At 41.9% G+C, this 16,840-nt stretch overlaps 2 protein-coding genes across 3 annotated transcripts; one reads left to right on the top strand and one right to left on the bottom strand.

Annotated features, from left to right (window-relative positions):
* Window positions 1–20: 20 nt before the first annotated feature.
* Window positions 21–8,281, bottom strand: mfrp (membrane frizzled-related protein). Of its 2 annotated transcripts, XM_050070367.1 has the most exons (13): window positions 7,828–8,281; window positions 5,684–5,792; window positions 4,694–4,831; window positions 4,432–4,599; window positions 4,071–4,290; window positions 3,316–3,446; window positions 3,094–3,219; window positions 1,940–2,016; window positions 1,689–1,837; window positions 1,400–1,530; window positions 1,045–1,179; window positions 676–803; window positions 21–592 (listed from the first exon to the last, which is right to left on the bottom strand). In XM_050070367.1, exons 1-13 carry the CDS (start codon window positions 7,879–7,881, stop codon window positions 368–370), a joined length of 1,791 nt encoding a protein of 596 aa, XP_049926324.1. In that variant the 5' UTR covers window positions 7,882–8,281; the 3' UTR covers window positions 21–367. The 2 variants fall into 2 exon arrangements, with proteins under 2 accessions (XP_049926324.1, XP_049926327.1); XM_050070370.1 differs by lacking the exons at window positions 5,684–5,792; window positions 7,828–8,281 and adding an exon at window positions 5,453–5,582.
* A 692-nt stretch (window positions 8,282–8,973) lies between these two features.
* On the top strand, window positions 8,974–15,920 carry si:ch1073-280e3.1 (complement C2). Its single transcript, XM_050074017.1, has 11 exons — window positions 8,974–9,129; window positions 9,281–9,387; window positions 11,213–11,360; window positions 11,460–11,645; window positions 13,914–14,087; window positions 14,337–14,435; window positions 14,584–14,726; window positions 14,887–15,028; window positions 15,211–15,345; window positions 15,474–15,578; window positions 15,721–15,920. The coding sequence occupies exons 1-11, from the start codon at window positions 9,078–9,080 to the stop codon at window positions 15,903–15,905; spliced, it is 1,476 nt and encodes a 491-aa protein (XP_049929974.1). The 5' UTR covers window positions 8,974–9,077; the 3' UTR covers window positions 15,906–15,920.
* The last annotated feature ends 920 nt before the right edge of the window (window positions 15,921–16,840 follow it).

The following is a 16,840-nucleotide window of genomic DNA, read 5'->3' as shown; positions in this document are numbered from 1 at the left end:
CAGTTTCTATTGGGGGAAGATTGAAAATGTGTTGGTATCTTAATCACAATCATCCTTTACGTTTATGTACTTTAAAGCTTTTCTCTTAATATAGCTACTGTGCCACAATTTTCTGTATGCACCACACTTAAAAGCTTTACAGGCAGTAGTGTGTGATGACTGCTGTAGTAATGCAAGTCAAACTGCTTTCTACATCTCTTGAATGCTGTGGACCTGCTGGTTTGAGTCCAGAAATGCAATCCTCAGTTTTGTAAAATGCCTTTCGGTCCTTAAACACCACTGAAAATCTGTGAAACGTTATCTGGAAACTGTGGACTGGAGAGCAATCGGTTACTAACAGCACAACTGAGGCTTCAAGCTTGAAGCATCAAGGCAGCGAGCACTCCATGGGGTCCTGTGAGTCGGGCAGGAGGTGGCAGTTGAAGGGCCAGCTGAAGGAGAAGAGATCCAGAGCTTGGCTGCATTGCTGCTCGGCAGAGGAGCAGACCGAGCGGCAGGGCTGGAGGACGCCACCCTGAGGGCTGCACTGGGGAAGGAACATCCCGCACACCAGCCTCTGCAAGGGCTCGAAGCACGCCAGCTCCATCAGCACCTAGATGACAAAATGGTGAAGGATTATACAGCAACAACAAGAAAATCATGGCAATTTAGGTACATTATTAACGTAGCTTTTACCCGGTACTGTCGCAGGAGTGTGGCAGCTTCTCTCTGATCAGCAATGGACAGCCAGATATTTGGGAATGAGGTGAGGTTGTAGCTGAGGCCTTGACACATCTCTACCTCTATGAGCTCACACGATGAAGCTGAGGGTGTAAGGAGAGGATTCCCATTTTAACTTTACAGTATTTTACTTTATGTAGTCTAATACTTGGCACACAGAGAACCAGAACACACAAGAAAATTATGATACAGTCAATGGGGCCTTAATGGTTTTTTTGCTGGTGACGAATCATTCTGTACATAATCTTTTCAAGGGCTAAAATCCAGCTCTGAAAACAAAACCCACTGTGACTGTGATCAAGGTCAGAGATAACAGGTACTCACTGAAGGGAGGGTAGGTGGAGTTGCCACAGCCCTGCTCATCTGCTCCGTCAGGGCAGTCGTTCCATCCGTCACACAGCCACTGCTGGTGAAGGCACTCGCCTGTGCTGCAGGCAAACTGGCTCGGACCACACGTCCCTTTAAATCAAGATAAAAACATGTTTTGGAGCTCTTAAATGAACCTCTTGGAAACTCATGATCTTCCCCCTTATCTCTTGACATAAGGGGGAAGGAAAGGAGCAAACGAAGAGGGGAAAATATGAAAGACAGACGTGTCAGAGCAAGGGAAATAGTGAAAGCACCAGTCACCCTTTGGTTTAATATGAATTTTTCTTTCTTTAGAAAAACTAGAACTCACTGCCCAGTACGGACACAGCCTGGTACGTGGCGTTGAAGCCGCTGTCGGCCACTCCCTCATCAGCCACAAACACCACAGTCATGTGGGGGCCGGAGGAGGTCAGGTCTGGAGGGACAGTGGTGCCACAAAACCTGAGACAAACACACAGGAAACAAAAGCTGTTCCTCATAACACTGTGGTAATATGAGGACGCACATCCACCCTTATTTACCCTCCTCACACAGGTTGTGAACAAGGAAATGATAACTGAGGCTACAGTCGCTGTCCAGGTGGCTGTGGAGCATCTCACCTTCCCAGCACTCTCCCAGCTCCGGTGTTGACACTGTCGTGCACCTCCACGTAGTCAAACTCACACACATCCTGAGTCTCCAGGCTGAAGTTCTTGAAGCTCAGCGTGATGACGTGACCCTCCTCAACAGATATGTACCATATGCACAGCTGATGGGAAACAGACAAACACCAGATTAGTTCATAAGACACACAGTCCTGTAACTGCTGGTGTGGAGTGTGTTTGACAGTCTGAAGTGGTTCAGGGTGTACCTGCTGGTGAGGGTAAGGCCTGGGGTGGTTTGGACTTGACAGGTAACCATTGGGCCCCGTCTTCTGCCCACCACATTCTGAGAAACAAACAGAGTGGAGACAATGTCCATGAGTTCATGCTTGTTTAACTTCTGTTTCTGTTTGTTTGCATGCTCTCATCACTGGGCAGATTATGAGACAATGGGTTATTTTGTGTCTCTCTGTGGTTGTTTTGTGTCTCTTTAAGGTAATTTCCTGTCTCTTTGAGGTAATTTTGTTTCTTATCTGGTATTTTTGTGGATCTTTGTTGCCATTTTGTGTCTCTCTGTGGTTGTATTGTGTCTCTCTGTGGTTGTTTTGCATCTCTTTAAGGTAATTTCCTGTCTCTTTGTCGTAATTTGGTTTCTTATCTTATATTTTTGTGTATATTTGTCGTCATTTTGTGTCTCTCTGTGGTTGTTTTGTGTCTCCTTGAGGTCATTTCCTGTCTCTTTGTCGTAATTTGGTTTCTTATCTGGTATTTTTGTGGATCTTTGTTGCCATTTTGTGTCTCTCAGTGGTTGTTTTGTGTCTCTTTGTGGTTATTTTGTGTCTCTTTAAGGTCATTTCCTGTCTCTTTGTCATAATTTTGTTTCTTATCTGGTATTTTTGTGGATCTTTGTTGCCATTTTGAGTCTCATTGTGGTTGTATTGTGTCTCTCTGTGGTTGTTTTGCATCTCTTTAAGGTCATTTCCTGTCCCTTTTGGTAATTTGGTTTCCTATCTGTTATTTTTGTGTATCTTTGTTGTCATTTTTTGTCTCTGTGGTTGTTTTGTGTCTCTCTGTGGTTGTTTTATGTCTCTTTGTAGCTGTTTTGTATCTCCTTGAGGTCATTTCCTGTCTCTTTGTGGTAATTTGGTTTCTTATCTGGTATTTTTTGTGTATCTTTGTTGTCATTTTGTGCTTCCTTGTGGTTGTTTTCATCCCTTTGTGGTTGTCTTTCCCATTTTTGTTGTAAACGTTGTGTTTATTTGCTGTTCCTTTGCACCTCTGTTGTCATTTTGAGTCTCTTCCTGGTCAGTACGTGTTAATTTGAGTGACACGTTGCAGGATGAAAGCCAGATGGGCCCCTGACACTTTAGGCTCCTGGGCCTGTGCATGTTAGGCCCCTTCAGTAATCCATCCATGCTCTCACCTTTGTGTTTATGGCTGCAGTTTGCCTCATCTGTTTGGTCATGACAGTTTGGATGACCGTCACACACAGACACAGGCAGCAGGCAGCGACCACTGTCACACATAAACTCTTCTCTGGAGCAGCTCTCTGAGAAAACACACAGTAGATACATGCACATTAATGCAGATGAGTATGATTGAAACAGTCTATGTATTTGCAGATGCACACACACACACTACTGACTGTGTCCAGGCAGTATGGCCTTGTACTGTGCGGTGAAGCCGCTGCCTGCGATGCTGCTATCAGAACGGAAGGTAACCCACACTGTGCTGCTGTTTGTGTTGACTGTCGGTGGTGCTACGTTACCGCAGAACCTGCAGGAGAGAAGGGCAGACCTTTAAATAATCTTAAACTCTCAGTTTTTTTCTCCATGTCACTTTGGAGTTGGCACCAGTGTCTGAACTTTGTACTCTGAATTCCCTAAAGGATTTGTGAGGCAATTATGTAACATTTTTAGAATTTCATGAATCGTGTTACGACACTTTCCAAGAATGCAAGTAAGCCAAAAGTTTAAAGTATTCACATGTATTGAATTTTTTCCAAGATGTTTTCAGTACCTCGAAGCACTCTGCTATTATTCATAGACCGTTAGTGCCATCTACTGACTCTTTAGGGTAATGACATGAACCCTGAACATTACTTTGGAGAGAGAGAACTAAACTGAAATTTAGCTGTTTTGACCTAACTCCATCCTAACGACTGTACGCCACTAGGTGAGATTGCTATTCCTTTCCAGAGTGACGGTGAGTGCAAATGCAAAATCTGCAAACAACCAATAAATGTGGAGTGTAAAGTTCAAGGTCTTCCTACAATAAAAATATAGGCTTTAAAAGACAGCACTTGTCACTGCAGCATGACAGTGACATCTGACGTCAAACTACGCTGTTGTGTCTGCTAAGTATTTTATTCGTGGAGATAGCTGCTGGGGTTTGACCAACCTGGTGACCACAGAGCTCTGCTCTATCTGCTCCTGCACCTCGAGCCAGTCAAACAGACAGGGAGACGGCCCCTCTACAGCCAGAGAGGATACGTGGATCTGGACCAGGGAGGGGGGAGGCACTCGGATCACCCACACACACAGCAAGTTGGGCGGGTAGGAGCCAGGGTGGTTTGGAGAACTGAAACTGCCCTCTGAGTCAGCCAACACCCCTCCACAACCTGTGAGGGAAAGGAAAAAGGAAAGGGCCTCCAGATAAAGAAGAGTTTGCATTTTTATTGGGTGAGGATGGACATGAAATTTACTTTGCATGATTTGTATAATACTGGAACACAAACGTCCATTCAGCTTGAATCTCTTACGTGTTTCAGATGGTGGGATCCTAGCAGGCTGTGGTGCTGCTGTGCTTCCATGTTGGCTTCTGTTGGTAGAAATTGTGGGTAAAGTAGGGGAACCACCGTCTCCTGCGTTCAGCCGGTCTGGAGGGCTGGTAGACAACAACTGATCCTCCACAGCCTGGCCTTTCATCTCTAAATCAGTGACAGAAAACACCCAGGATTTAAATCAGTTTCAGGTGTTTCTTTTTCAGTGTGATGACTGATCTGAGGTGCAGCAGCGACTCACGTGTGAGGATGAGGGCCAGCGCCAGTCCGATGGCTGCTAACAGGAGCAGGGCAGCAGCAGAGACCACCACCACACTCCAGCCACAACCTGGACCCCGCAGACGCATCGCACACACCCCAAACAGACCCCAGCGTAGACCTGAACAACAGAGCACGGATACACATAAACACTGGGGGTTGTAAGAGGACTGTGAGGGTCTTTTTTGCTAGTTCATATAAGTTCATGACTTTAACTTTATGGTTTATTTCAGTATTTTCTACATGTTATTCTCTGTTACCCTTCCTTTAGTTCAACACCTTCTATGCTATAAAATGGCACTGCATGAAGTGTTAATTCAACAACAACAAAAATAAACTACTGGACTTTGTCTGGCCAGTTAAATGGTTGCCCTTCCGTAAAGTTGTTTGACTTGTGAGACACAGACTGAGAAAAGACTTATTAAAATCAAAGCAGCAGAAGCCAAGATACTTTTAGTCCTTAGTATGGGTCAAACACGAAAACACAGGACCCCACATTTCCCATAACACAACTTGGTAGCGTCTTTGATAACCTCTCCCTGCCTGCTAAACACCCACGTCTTTAAAAACTCTACACCTCCAGTTTCTAATACAGGCTTTCTTTTAGATTTCCTTTTTAGTCTCCCAGCCTGAGCTGAGATAACCCTAATGACATCACTGACACATTATCATTATTTTTAAGAAAGCTCCTCCAGAGCCACAGAAGATATTGTAACATTTTCACAGGCTAAGTAGGGCTTACCATGACCACTGAACTCATCTTTTGATGTGTAAAATATGTGAAATGCCCCTTTAATCCTTGGCTACAGTGAACCATAACAATCATGTTTAACACACTGCTTTACTGTTCTTCGAGAGAACTGGACTTAAAGTGTTTAAGTGATGCAATAATGTTACTAATCCAGCACACATACGCACTCTAATGCAGTTCAGATTTAGTCACAGAAAGCTGCAAGCTGATTGGCTGACTCACTAGCTGCCGGTGGTTTGATTGGCTCAGGGGTGGATGAGGACGTCCTGAATCCCTCCACTCTTTCCTCCCGCTCCCCCTCCAGCTCAAAGGCAGGGTTGCAGAACACATTCTGTGCAAAGCACAACAGAAAGATGCGGAAATGTCATTCATCAATCAATAAAAGGAAAAAAAGATATACAGATTTGTGCAAGTGCTTGTTTCAACGCAAAACTATTTACGTTTTGGAAGAACAGATATTATACTCATACTTTATCAAATACAAAGTTTAATTTATAGGCAAAAAAAGAACACTCACTTGAATGTGCTCAGGTCTGGTATGACCAGAGGCTTAAGGTTGCTGCTGTTAGCTTAAGTTAGACATCGCTGTTCAGCAGACATTCTTACTCAGCTTGTTAACGTTGTTTTGTGTTGATAGTCCAATTTCACCTGCTCTCATTCTAATGATGGCGTTTCGTAGCAGGAGCAAGTTGTGAACACATCGCTGCTGCTGCTGCTGCTGCTGAAAAATTATGCCACAATACTTCTTCTCCACCAACAAGGAACAGGTTCCATTTTGGTTTGCAAACCTAATTTTGAATCATTTGAAGGAACCAAATATAAATTGTTAAGGAGGCCAAAAAGTTTATTTGTTAGGACCAAAAAACAGCAGGTATTCCTTGACCTGAATCTCAAACTATGACAACATCGATACTTGTGTCAAATTCTCCAGGAGGGGAAGAGGGAGTCTTGCACGCAATTGTCTTTAAGGTCTTCTTAACACTGATAGTTGGTCCATGCTCGGTTTTCAGGTAAAAAAAAAAATACAGAAGAAAAGCTCACAAGTAGGTAATGTGAGCCGCCATCTTGCTACTACTGTTTACTTCTGTAAGGTTTACAAGTTAAGTCAATTCATGTGTTTCAGTAATTTGCTAAAAATACATTACCGTGTTTGCACAGTTAACTATTCACACATTTATGTTTTCAACTGTTGTTTCAAAGGGCGGCACTGTCGCCTCACACCAAGAGGGTTCCTGGTTCAATCCAGTGGAGTTTGCATGTTCTCCCCGTGTCAGCGTGGGTTTTCTCCAGGTGCTCCGGCTTCCTCCCACAGTCCAAAGACATGCAGGTTAACTGGTGGCTCTAAATTGTCCGTAGGTGTGAATGTGAGTGTGAATGGTTGTCTGTCTCTATGTGTCAGCCCTGTGATAGTCTGGTGACCTGTTCAGGGTGAACCCTGCCTCTCACCCAGTGTCAGCTGGGATAGGCTCCAGCCCCCCCGTGACCCTCAAGAAGATAAGCGGTTACGATAAGTGTGGAGAATAGTAAAGTGCTGCTTAAGAGAATATCCTTCTCCATCCTGCTGTGTACTCCCAACAAGAGTGACCCAACCACCACACATAACCCTCACGTTACACTTCTGTTGTGCATTGTGAAACGAAATCCGTTGATGACGTATCACTGATTAGTTCCCCTTAAAACCAGTTGAAATGTAGCTGGTTTGCTCTAGCACAAACGTTCCAAGAATCCTGGACGGAATCGGTTCAAGTATCGAAGCTACTTTGGTGAAAAAGGGCTATGAGAGCAATGAGAGTGAACCAAAACTCTGAAGTTGAGGGCCGGACAGATAGGCAATGTGCTGAAAATCAATAAAGCTCCATAAAGCCAGGGGGAGCTGCAGATTCAGGTGGTAATTTTTTGCAGGTCAGTCACTACAAGCACCCTTTAATACTTTTGTTTTTTGATAAGTATCAACTACAGCAGCTTTAAAGCAACTGACTGAAGAGAATCTTGGGATATTCAATGTGCTATCATCATGTAATTGCTGCTTGTGGCCACAGTAGCTGCTGCACTGCAAATATTACATAGTCTTGCTTTATTAATAACCCATACAGCACTGTTAACATTCACAGTGACAATGCAGAAATGAGAGACACATGTAGATTTCCAAGCAAAAAACAGAAACACCCAGTCCACAGCACAGAATTATACAATGCAAGACAATGTCTGTGAGCTATACACAAATAAAATGGCATGGCAGGGTCCACAAGGCTTGAAATGAAGAATAATTATAGTCAAAATTAAGCCAGCTGTTCCAACTCTGTGACCTTTCCCACAACACACCACCTTTATTAACCACCATCATCCGACTCATCATCCTCACTCACCTTATAAATATCTGAAGAGTCTGAGTACACCGCAACTTGGCTGAGGTCAGACATCTTTAGTCGGCTGTCACTCTCTCAGTGCTCCCCTTCTCAAAGAGCCTGATGTTGTGATAAATACATCAGTGGTGACATCGTGAAGAGAGACGTTTCTACATGAGGCAATGTTACAGATGTTTTCCGGAGTTTTATTAACATTGTTCACTTTCTGCTCCGACAGCAAACTTCCACTGAGGTGTAGTAAGCTTACGGCCTTCAGCCCTGCAGCACAGTAGAATCCTTTGTTGGACATCCATCAACGTAATCCAGAGAAAAATGCAAAAATAAATAACACAATATAATCCACATGAAAGAGTTTTCAATCTCCAGTTATCAAAATGTTCATGTTTGCTGCTATTCTTTGGCCTTCTGTCTGTTTTTGCAGCATCGTCCTGTGTTTCTCTTGTTTTCTGATGGTGTGTGAGCAGTTATAAAAGCATTTTGGAAACTCCTTCACAACGTTGAACAAAGCCGAGTCAGCTGAGAGGACTGAGCTCCTCGTAGGAGGAGGGAGCATGGGGAAGGGGAGAAGGGTTGAGTGTGGAGGTGGGGGTCCCTGTTAAACCTCCATAATCCCCATAATGATCTTTTAAGCTCCTAAAATGTTTCATTCACATGCACGCTTGCATGCCCAAACCTGAGCGAGCAGGTGCACCAACACACAAATACAAGTGCACATGAGCACTACACACGGTTTTAAACCCCAAAACATTGGCACGGAGACAGTCTTAGTCATTTAGTAATAATTCTGGGTAATTAGGCATCAAAACAACAGAAGTGTTGGGGTGCAATTTGGTTTGGGAAATGGTGAATAATATGAAAAGTGCTAAAGAGATTGTGAGATTTGAAATTGCATTAGTTGCCCAAAGCTGGCTCATGGCAGTGCAGTTGAGTGTCCTAATAGATTTTAATTTATAAGCTTCAGAGCAGCTTTTATGAGGCCACTCTTAGATTAATAAGTAATGTAAAAATGTCACCAGACAGAATCCTAAAAAGAAGAAAACTTATCAAACAGAATGCAACCAAAAACGAAAGTAAGAGCTCACATCTGTGTTTTGCCCCAAATTGCTCAATCACTTCTTCCCTGTTTGGTGCTGCTGTGTTAATGGGTAATCAGTCATCAAATAAAGCAGCTGACTGCAGGTCGATCCGGACACTCTCGCTGTGGTTTCTGTCACTCAAAGACATAAACACCACTGATACTGAGTCCCATCATGAATATCAAGCCCATACTATGGATCCTACTCTTCACCTCTGTCCGGGAGGGTGAGCATTTCACTTTTGTGTTGCACTTATTGTACATTTAAGTATGATGATGTGAAGTTTGTACGCATGCAAACCATATGGCTGTGTTCCCTTGCTACCTGTGTGTGCATGCAGACATGCATGTTTGTGACCAACACTGTTTGTGCTCTAGTGTACCTGGAGGAGTATGAGTATGAAGATGAAACATATGAGGATCCACAGCCTCAGAACTGCTCAACCACAGAGAGCATCAGGGGTGGACGTGTCACGTACTCACAGGTAAAAATAATAAAGTGAGCTGAAGTGATTAGTTGATCAGTTGATAAAGCAAATAAGAAGACAATTTGATAGTTGATTTATTAATCTATTACAACAAATATTCTGTGGTTCTAGCTTCTTCAGAGTGATTATCATTTGAAATCTAATATATTTTCCGGTTTTTGAAGCATTAGTCAGACAAAACAAACAAAGACATCATCTGTTTGGACACTGGAAATTTGCATTAGTTATTTTTCTTTCTTTTTCTTTTAATGTTTAAAACCCCTCACAATAATCTAATGATTGTGACAGCTGTCATATTAATCCACGCTGGAAATAACTGTTGCAACCCTTCTGTATACACCTGTATTTTTAATCTCCTCCAGCCATGTTACCCTGATGTAGCTGTTTCTTTTGTTTAAAAGACACATCTATGTATAATAATACAATTTCAGTTAATAGGCAAAAAACCCCAAAGTAGAACATTGCAAAAAAGAGGAAACACAGTGCTCAACAAACAGGAGAACACGGACCAGTGGAAAAATGAAGTCGAGTAAAAAGATTGTGAAATGGAAAACACTCCAAAACAGAGGTTACAAAGTCCTCAACAAAACACGAGCACGGGAACAGAAAGTAGACAAAATGGAGGACAGTATAATTAATGCAGCATGTTAAACGAAAACAAACCCATCAAGTAAAAAAATATATGTATAATTTAATTTGAATCATGCAGGTGAAATTGAGGGACAACACTGATCTTGTATTTAATTTACCAGTCAGCGGTTACAACTCCATAATTTACTTATTATTATTCAGTTGTGCAATAGTGACTTAATAGTACAATAATTCTGTGCAACATTGTTTTAATTGCACAAGAATTGGTTCTGTAATTCAGCTGCTGCAACACATTTGTGCAATTACTGAACTGCACAATATTCTTTTCAGTATCCTTATTTATTCTACTTACACTACTCTTGCATGTATTTCAACATATAATGTACATGCTACACATATTCCTCTATGTTTTATATATGTGATTTATTATCATTTTATATATGATCTACAATTTGTTTATTTATTTAACCTTCATTTAACCAGGAAGTCCCATTGAGATTGAAAATCTCTTTTACAAGAGAGACCTGGCCGAGGTAGCAGCCAATCAGAACACATCAAAATGCAACAAATACAACATATAATACGAAAATCCACGATAAAACAACAGCTATTCAAACATAGTGGCCTCTCAAGAAAAACAAGCACATGTCTCTGTCTTCACATTCTTTATGATGCCTTTAAATTCATCAATGGATATAAGTGTTTCAAGTTTTAGATCTTTTTGAAGACTGTTTCATGTCCAAGGTGCAGAGCAGGAGAATGCAGTTGTCCAGATCTGTTCAAACCAGGTTTACATTAAAAAGAGTCAGTATGCTACTAGACCATAAAGCCCCACTTCCAAAAGAGAATCAAGTGCTTAATTCATGTGTTACATACTGTAGCATAATACTCATGTCTTTATACAACTTAGAATGTTACATACTAATTTTAAACGTTGCATAATGCACATATTCTTATTTGCACACTTCTTATATGTACTTTGTTCTAAATATCTATACTATATATCTGAGACGTTGTAACGTACCACAGTTTTAATACTACTATTTACCTCCTGAGATCAATAAAGTATTTCGGACTCTAATTCTGATTCTTAGGAACTTAGGAGGGTCACTTTCCATTCATGATAAAAAGGATCTAGGTCAGGAAAGAGAAAGAAATCAAGCATCTCTTTACTGGAAAGCTCCAGGGTACTTAATTTAGCTCCAGAAGTGACCATGTGTTTCCTGTGCAGGGAGGGCTGGAGGGCAGTGTGCTGACCTATGAGTGCGGCCTGGGCCAATACCCTTTCCCGGTCAGCTTCAGGCTCTGCAGCGCTGAAGGGGACTGGTCGCCTATGAGATTAACCAATGGCAGACTGGTGTCACAGGCCACATGCAAAGGTAACGGTTTGGATGATGATGCATCTTATCTCACATGTACACCACAGTACTCTCGCCCCCATCCTCTTTTCTATCCATCATCCTCTGTCCTTCTCCCAGATGTGTTGTGTCCAGCTCAGCTCCAGCTGGATCACGGTGACTTCTGGCCCAGGGACCAGTGGTCCAGTGTTGGGACAACACAGACCTTCTCCTGCCAGGAAGGCTTCACCCTGTACGGGTCAGCCCAGAGGAACTGCACCCACTCTGGGGAGTGGACAGGAACCACTCCCATCTGTGACAACCATGGTGAGGACGGACAACAGTACAAACATTACTCATGATTAAAGCATCAGTCATGTGTGGGATGAAATTATGAACAACACATGCTTATATTCCTCCCTCTTACATCAGTGCAACAGAGAATATCCGCTTGCACGAGTGCAGTTCATAGAGACTATGGTACAGTGAGCATGCACTGACTAAGCTCTTACTTACCGAGGTTTACACTGTAAAGCAGCTTTTAATGAATACATGTAAATCAGGGGTGTCAAACTCATTTCAGTTCATGGGCCTTATTGAGCCGTATTTGATCTCACCGTCACATTTTTCATTTTCTTTTAGCATTTTATTTATGTAACAGGTGATGAACAGCCGACTTGTTTTAAGAGAAAAATGCAGTTTCAGCAATACGTCTCAGTTTTTCCACATTTAGTCAGTGTACTATTCTCTGTCATTACATTTTTCCATACATTTTCACTCTTGCAGTAATGCTGGCATCACCACACCGAACTAAAGTGGAAAGTCATATGCAAAGTCATCTAGTGGGCTGGATTGGAACCTTTGGCGGGCTGGTTCTGGCCCTCGGGCTGTATGTTTGACACCCCTGATATAAATGATCTCTTAAACAGTTTTATACAGTAGTCTAGTCTAGTTACTGTGACACAAGACGGGTCACTGACCACATCTTGCAATTATTCTTTTTAATTTTACAGCTCAGTGTTTTGAGACATATACATATACATATACTATATGCTTTTGATGCCTTAAAGGGACAGTTCACCCTCAAATCAAAAATACATATTCTCCCTCTTACCTCAATTTGAGGCTTAAAGGAGAGTTCAGGATCAATCCAAAGTCCAAGATATTTAAAAAGTTAAACTTTATCAACAGGAGAGCCATCATTAAAAGAGATATGTAAATCAGTGGAATGTGACCGGGAGTGTCGTGTACCAAAAACCATGATGCAGGATTTTTTCTTATTCAGTACAAGTTTGTTGTTATGAAACTATTCTTGAACCAAATTTAAGTCAAACATAAAGAATTCTGGATTTGAAAGATATCAGTATTTGAAGTGTAGATAACAGTGTCATCGGCATACAAATGGGTGTGACAGATTAAACAGACTTTGGGTAAGTCATTGAATAAAAATTATTGTGCTAAAAGTCCCCAAAATAATAGATTTGAAAATCTCAACAGCAATGTCTCTTTCCAGAAATCATGACCTGGCTACCCAAGATAATCCACAGACCTTGTTGTGAGCAGTTTCATGTAGGAACTATTTTCTTTCTATCAAACTTGTCATGATCCTTGGTTTTGGTTTCATATCCTGTTATCTTCTGAGTTTTTCTGTTTGTGTTCCTTGTTTCATGTTGTTTAGCTCATATTTAATCTGCTTCCTGTTTTATTTTGTAGATTCTCTCCGCATGTGTCATGTCTGGGTTAACTTCATGTGTTTTCCTGTCTGTTTTCTGTCACACCTGTCTCGTTAAGTCTTGCCTGTTCCCTGAGTCTTCCCTTCACACCTGTTTTCTGTTTAGTCTTGTTCCATACATTTTCACTCTTTTGTAGTAATGCTGGCATCACCACACCGAACTAAAGTGTCTTGTCTGCTCCACCTCTAGTCAGCCAATCCCTGTTTCACTCCTTTTGCCCGTGTCTTCCTTCTCCAGCTGTGTCTCATCCTGGTGATTATTCTTCTGCATATATATATACCTGTGTGTTTCCCTTTGTCCTTTGTCAGTCCATCTACGTACCTTCTGCGTAGGTTCTGTGTTCATCATTCCTGGTCTTCATGTCTTTTCCTGGTTGTTTTTAGTTTGGATTTTAGTTCTGTTCCCAGATGTTTGTTTTTCTTGAGTTGCCTGCCTTTATTTGGAAGTCCTTCATCAGCTACAGCTCGCCTTTTGTTGGATTATCTTGAGTAACCGAGTCGTGATTTCTGGAAAGAGACATTGCTGTTGAGTTTTGGCACTTTGAGCACCACAAGCTGAGTGCCATCTAGTTCCGTTATATTGGAGAGAAAGCAGACATCTCTACGGCCGATATCTCCAACACTCTGCAACTCACACCAAAGCAATCTAGATTGAAAAATAACACTGCAAGTAAGACAAAACATATGTTTGATTTTGCGGTGTGCCTTAAACAGGCCTCTGTGTATCAATTCAAAGTACTACATAATCATCTTTTGCAAATAAAGTTACATTTTGGATATCTCCATGTGAGCACAAACACCTATATCCTTTTAAAAGTGGTTATGACTTCACAAACAACTTATCATTGTCTGCCCCTCTGCAGCTGACGATTGTAGGGACCCAGGGATCCCACCAGGGGCCCAGAGGTCAGCGGGCCGCTTTCAGACGGGAGACAAGGTGATCTACTGGTGTCAGGCTGGTCTGAATCTGCTCGGGTCGGCTGAAAGGGTTTGCCTGGAGAACAGGGAGTGGAGCGGCACAACACCACGGTGCCAAGGTGCCGAGTTACAGTTTCTATATTTTATTTATTTTATTTTATATACTTTATTAATCCCTGAGGGGAAATTCAATAGATACAATAAGTGTACAACCAAGAAAAGAAAAGATGACTAATCTAATCACTGATTTAGCACTGATATTATCATTAAGTGTACAGCAGTTTGGCATCGAAGTAGCACCAGAAAAGTACGATGAGCTATTAAGTTATGATAAAACATTCATGCACAATGTCTTTTTGCTTCTGCAGGCCCCTATACCTATGACTCCCCCAGCTTTGTTGCAGAGGCCATGGCGGGGTCACTTGCAGGAGTCATGGATGTCGTCTCACCAGACTCCAAAAGGAAAAGTGGGTTTAACTTGTCTCCAACATATTGACATTTTAACAGTGTTATAACACAAACATCAAGAAGTCCAAAGTGCATGAACATACACATGAAGAGCAACTAGCTGGATTCAGTTGATTAAAAAAAGAGTGCTTTGTATGTATGTGTAAGGTGCAAGGACGTCCTTCGCCCGAACCTTCCGTGTGGCCGAGGGCAGTCGTATGAATGTCTACATTTTACTGGACACATCGGGAAGCATTGGAAAGCAGGACTTTGAATTATCCAAGAGTGCCACCATCGCTCTTATCCAAAAGGTCTGTGCAAAAATGAGCTTACTCGATTCACTATTACACGGTTACAGAGTCTCAAAAAAAGAAAACGAAAACGAAAAATGTATTCATGTTCGTGAAAACCAGTTTGTCTGCCTGTGTCTTAGTGGGTGTGAAACATACGTCTTCGTTATTTTCCTTCTAGCTGGACAGCTACGAGGTACAGCTCAAGTTCCACGTGTTGTCATTCGCCAGCGAGGCTCATGACATTGTAGACATCACAGAACCAGATATAAGTGGGAACATCGACAACATCTTATGGGAGCTGGAGGAGTTTAACTACCATAGTAGGACTGGGCTTGTTATCACTTTATCACAAACAGTAATTATTCATGTAATCTCCACATCTTTTTATCTCCTGTGGTGTGATATTCTGAGGTACCCCTGAATCAGTTCAGAAGATGTTTAATTAAATTATTTATCAATTCATTTTTCAGTTTTCTAATTTTTTGCATCTGTGTATCTGCAGGCCATGGAAGTAAGACAGGCACCAACCTCCATGCTGCCCTGCTCCGTGTCAATGAGGTGATCTCCTTCCTTAAGCAAAACAGTGCCAAGAACCATTTCAATGAGACTCAGAACATCATCGTCATCGAAACAGATGGTAAAGACCCGGGAAATGTCTCACAACTCTGTTGTGCATCTCCAGCTCATAAAAATCTTTCTCAACCCATCAGAGCTCTTTTAATATCAGAAAAGGAAACATTAGCTTTTATGTTTTTCCGCCTGCAGGTTACTCCAACACAGGCAAGAAGCCTCTGGTTGCTCTGGCAAAGATCCGAAATCTGCTGGGCTATCACGAAATATCCCGTGATAACACAGATGAAACAATGCTGGGTATTTAAAGAAAACAAATATTGTTAAATGTTCTAATACACCATGAACAGTGTATATTTACATTGTTAGTGTATTTTTAGTGTGTTAACATGGCTGCCTATGTGTGCGTACAGTATAAGTAATTTTGTGTATGTGATTTCAGATGTCTACGTGTTTGGTGTTGGGGAACAAGTGAACAAAGATGAGCTGAACTCCTTAGCCTCAAAGAAACGTGGCGAGCAGCACGTCTTCTTTTTGAAAGACTACAAAACACTGGGACAGGTGTTCAACAGCATCATTAGTAAGTATGAGACCGTTCTCAACTCGAAGGTGTACAACCATGTGTGAAGGAAAAATTAACTTCAGAAAATTGAATTTCAATAATTAATAATTAAATTTTGAGAATACAAAACACTTGAACCCACCAAGTGGTATTATTGCTGGCACCACTGTTGCAAAGACAACTGGATTGTTCCCCATTTTCCTCAGAGCCAACCAGCTACAGAGTTACTCCGCGGTTGTTCCACCGTCTGCCATTCTTTGGTAACTGGGAATAGCTACCGATCGCTACCAGGGAAAGCACTACCCTCTTCCTGTTTTGACTGCGCAGTGCTTGAAAAAACTTCCTTTGTACCATAAATCTAGCTTTCATTTTCCCCGGAAATCGTACCCGGTGGCTGGCATAATTGACCTATGGCTAAGCCACGCCCCCCTCCACTCACTCAGACAAACTATCAACATTCAGTGACCGGCGCTATGGCAGGTGTCACAGTACACGACATTTCGCAGGAGGCAATTGATGATTTTTGGGGACATAACGATCAAATGTCATTGAGAAGTAACCAAGAGGGCCTAAACTACGCATTGAGGGATATATTCATCATTTTATTGTTGAGAAGGTCGATAAAAAATTTAAATTACAAGCCAAAATTTACAGGTCACAGTGTACGCTTGTGAACCGCATCTCGTTGCCGTCGCCATCAAAGACAAGTTTAAGTGCCACTGAAGTTAAGGTTTTTGGCTCAGAATATGAGAAAAGGATAACAGCCTTTTTACCATCTTTAGTGTCTCTCCGTTAGTTTGGTGCTACAGTATCATTCAGAATCATTCAGCATAACGTTTGCCAACCTTTGTTATCTCTGCGATTACAGATAAATTAATGAAGCTAAGCTCCAGAAGTTAACGTTAGCTTAACTAGAGCCCTTTGGACAACAGCTAACAATGATGTACGATCACCAAAGTACAAAAACTAGAACAAAATAGGCTAATGAACTCCCAGAAAC

Source organism: Epinephelus moara, chromosome 2 (genome assembly GCF_006386435.1).
Source record: "Epinephelus moara isolate mb chromosome 2, YSFRI_EMoa_1.0, whole genome shotgun sequence".
Classification (NCBI taxonomy): Eukaryota; Metazoa; Chordata; class Actinopteri; order Perciformes; family Serranidae; genus Epinephelus; species Epinephelus moara.
Note: the sequence above shows the minus strand (reverse complement) of the source record. Positions and strands in the feature narration are given on the sequence as shown.

Bases quoted from the DNA above. Each gene is read 5' to 3' on its own strand.
- mfrp (XM_050070367.1), bottom strand. From the start codon at position 7,881: ATGTCTGACCTCAGCCAAGTTGCGGTGTACTCAGACTCTTCAGATATT. The intron at 1,180-1,399 runs GTGAGTTCTAGT...CTTGATTTAAAG, and splicing joins GGCTGTGTCCGTACTGGGCA to GGACGTGTGGTCCGAGCCAG. The intron at 593-675 runs GTAAAAGCTACG...TTTGTCATCTAG, and splicing joins CACTCCTGCGACAGTACCGG to GTGCTGATGGAGCTGGCGTG.
- si:ch1073-280e3.1 (XM_050074017.1), top strand. From the start codon at position 9,078: ATGAATATCAAGCCCATACTATGGATCCTACTCTTCACCTCTGTCCGG. The intron at 11,646-13,913 runs GTGAGGACGGAC...GCCCCTCTGCAG, and splicing joins TCCCATCTGTGACAACCATG to CTGACGATTGTAGGGACCCA. The intron at 15,579-15,720 runs GTATTTAAAGAA...ATGTGATTTCAG, and splicing joins CACAGATGAAACAATGCTGG to ATGTCTACGTGTTTGGTGTT.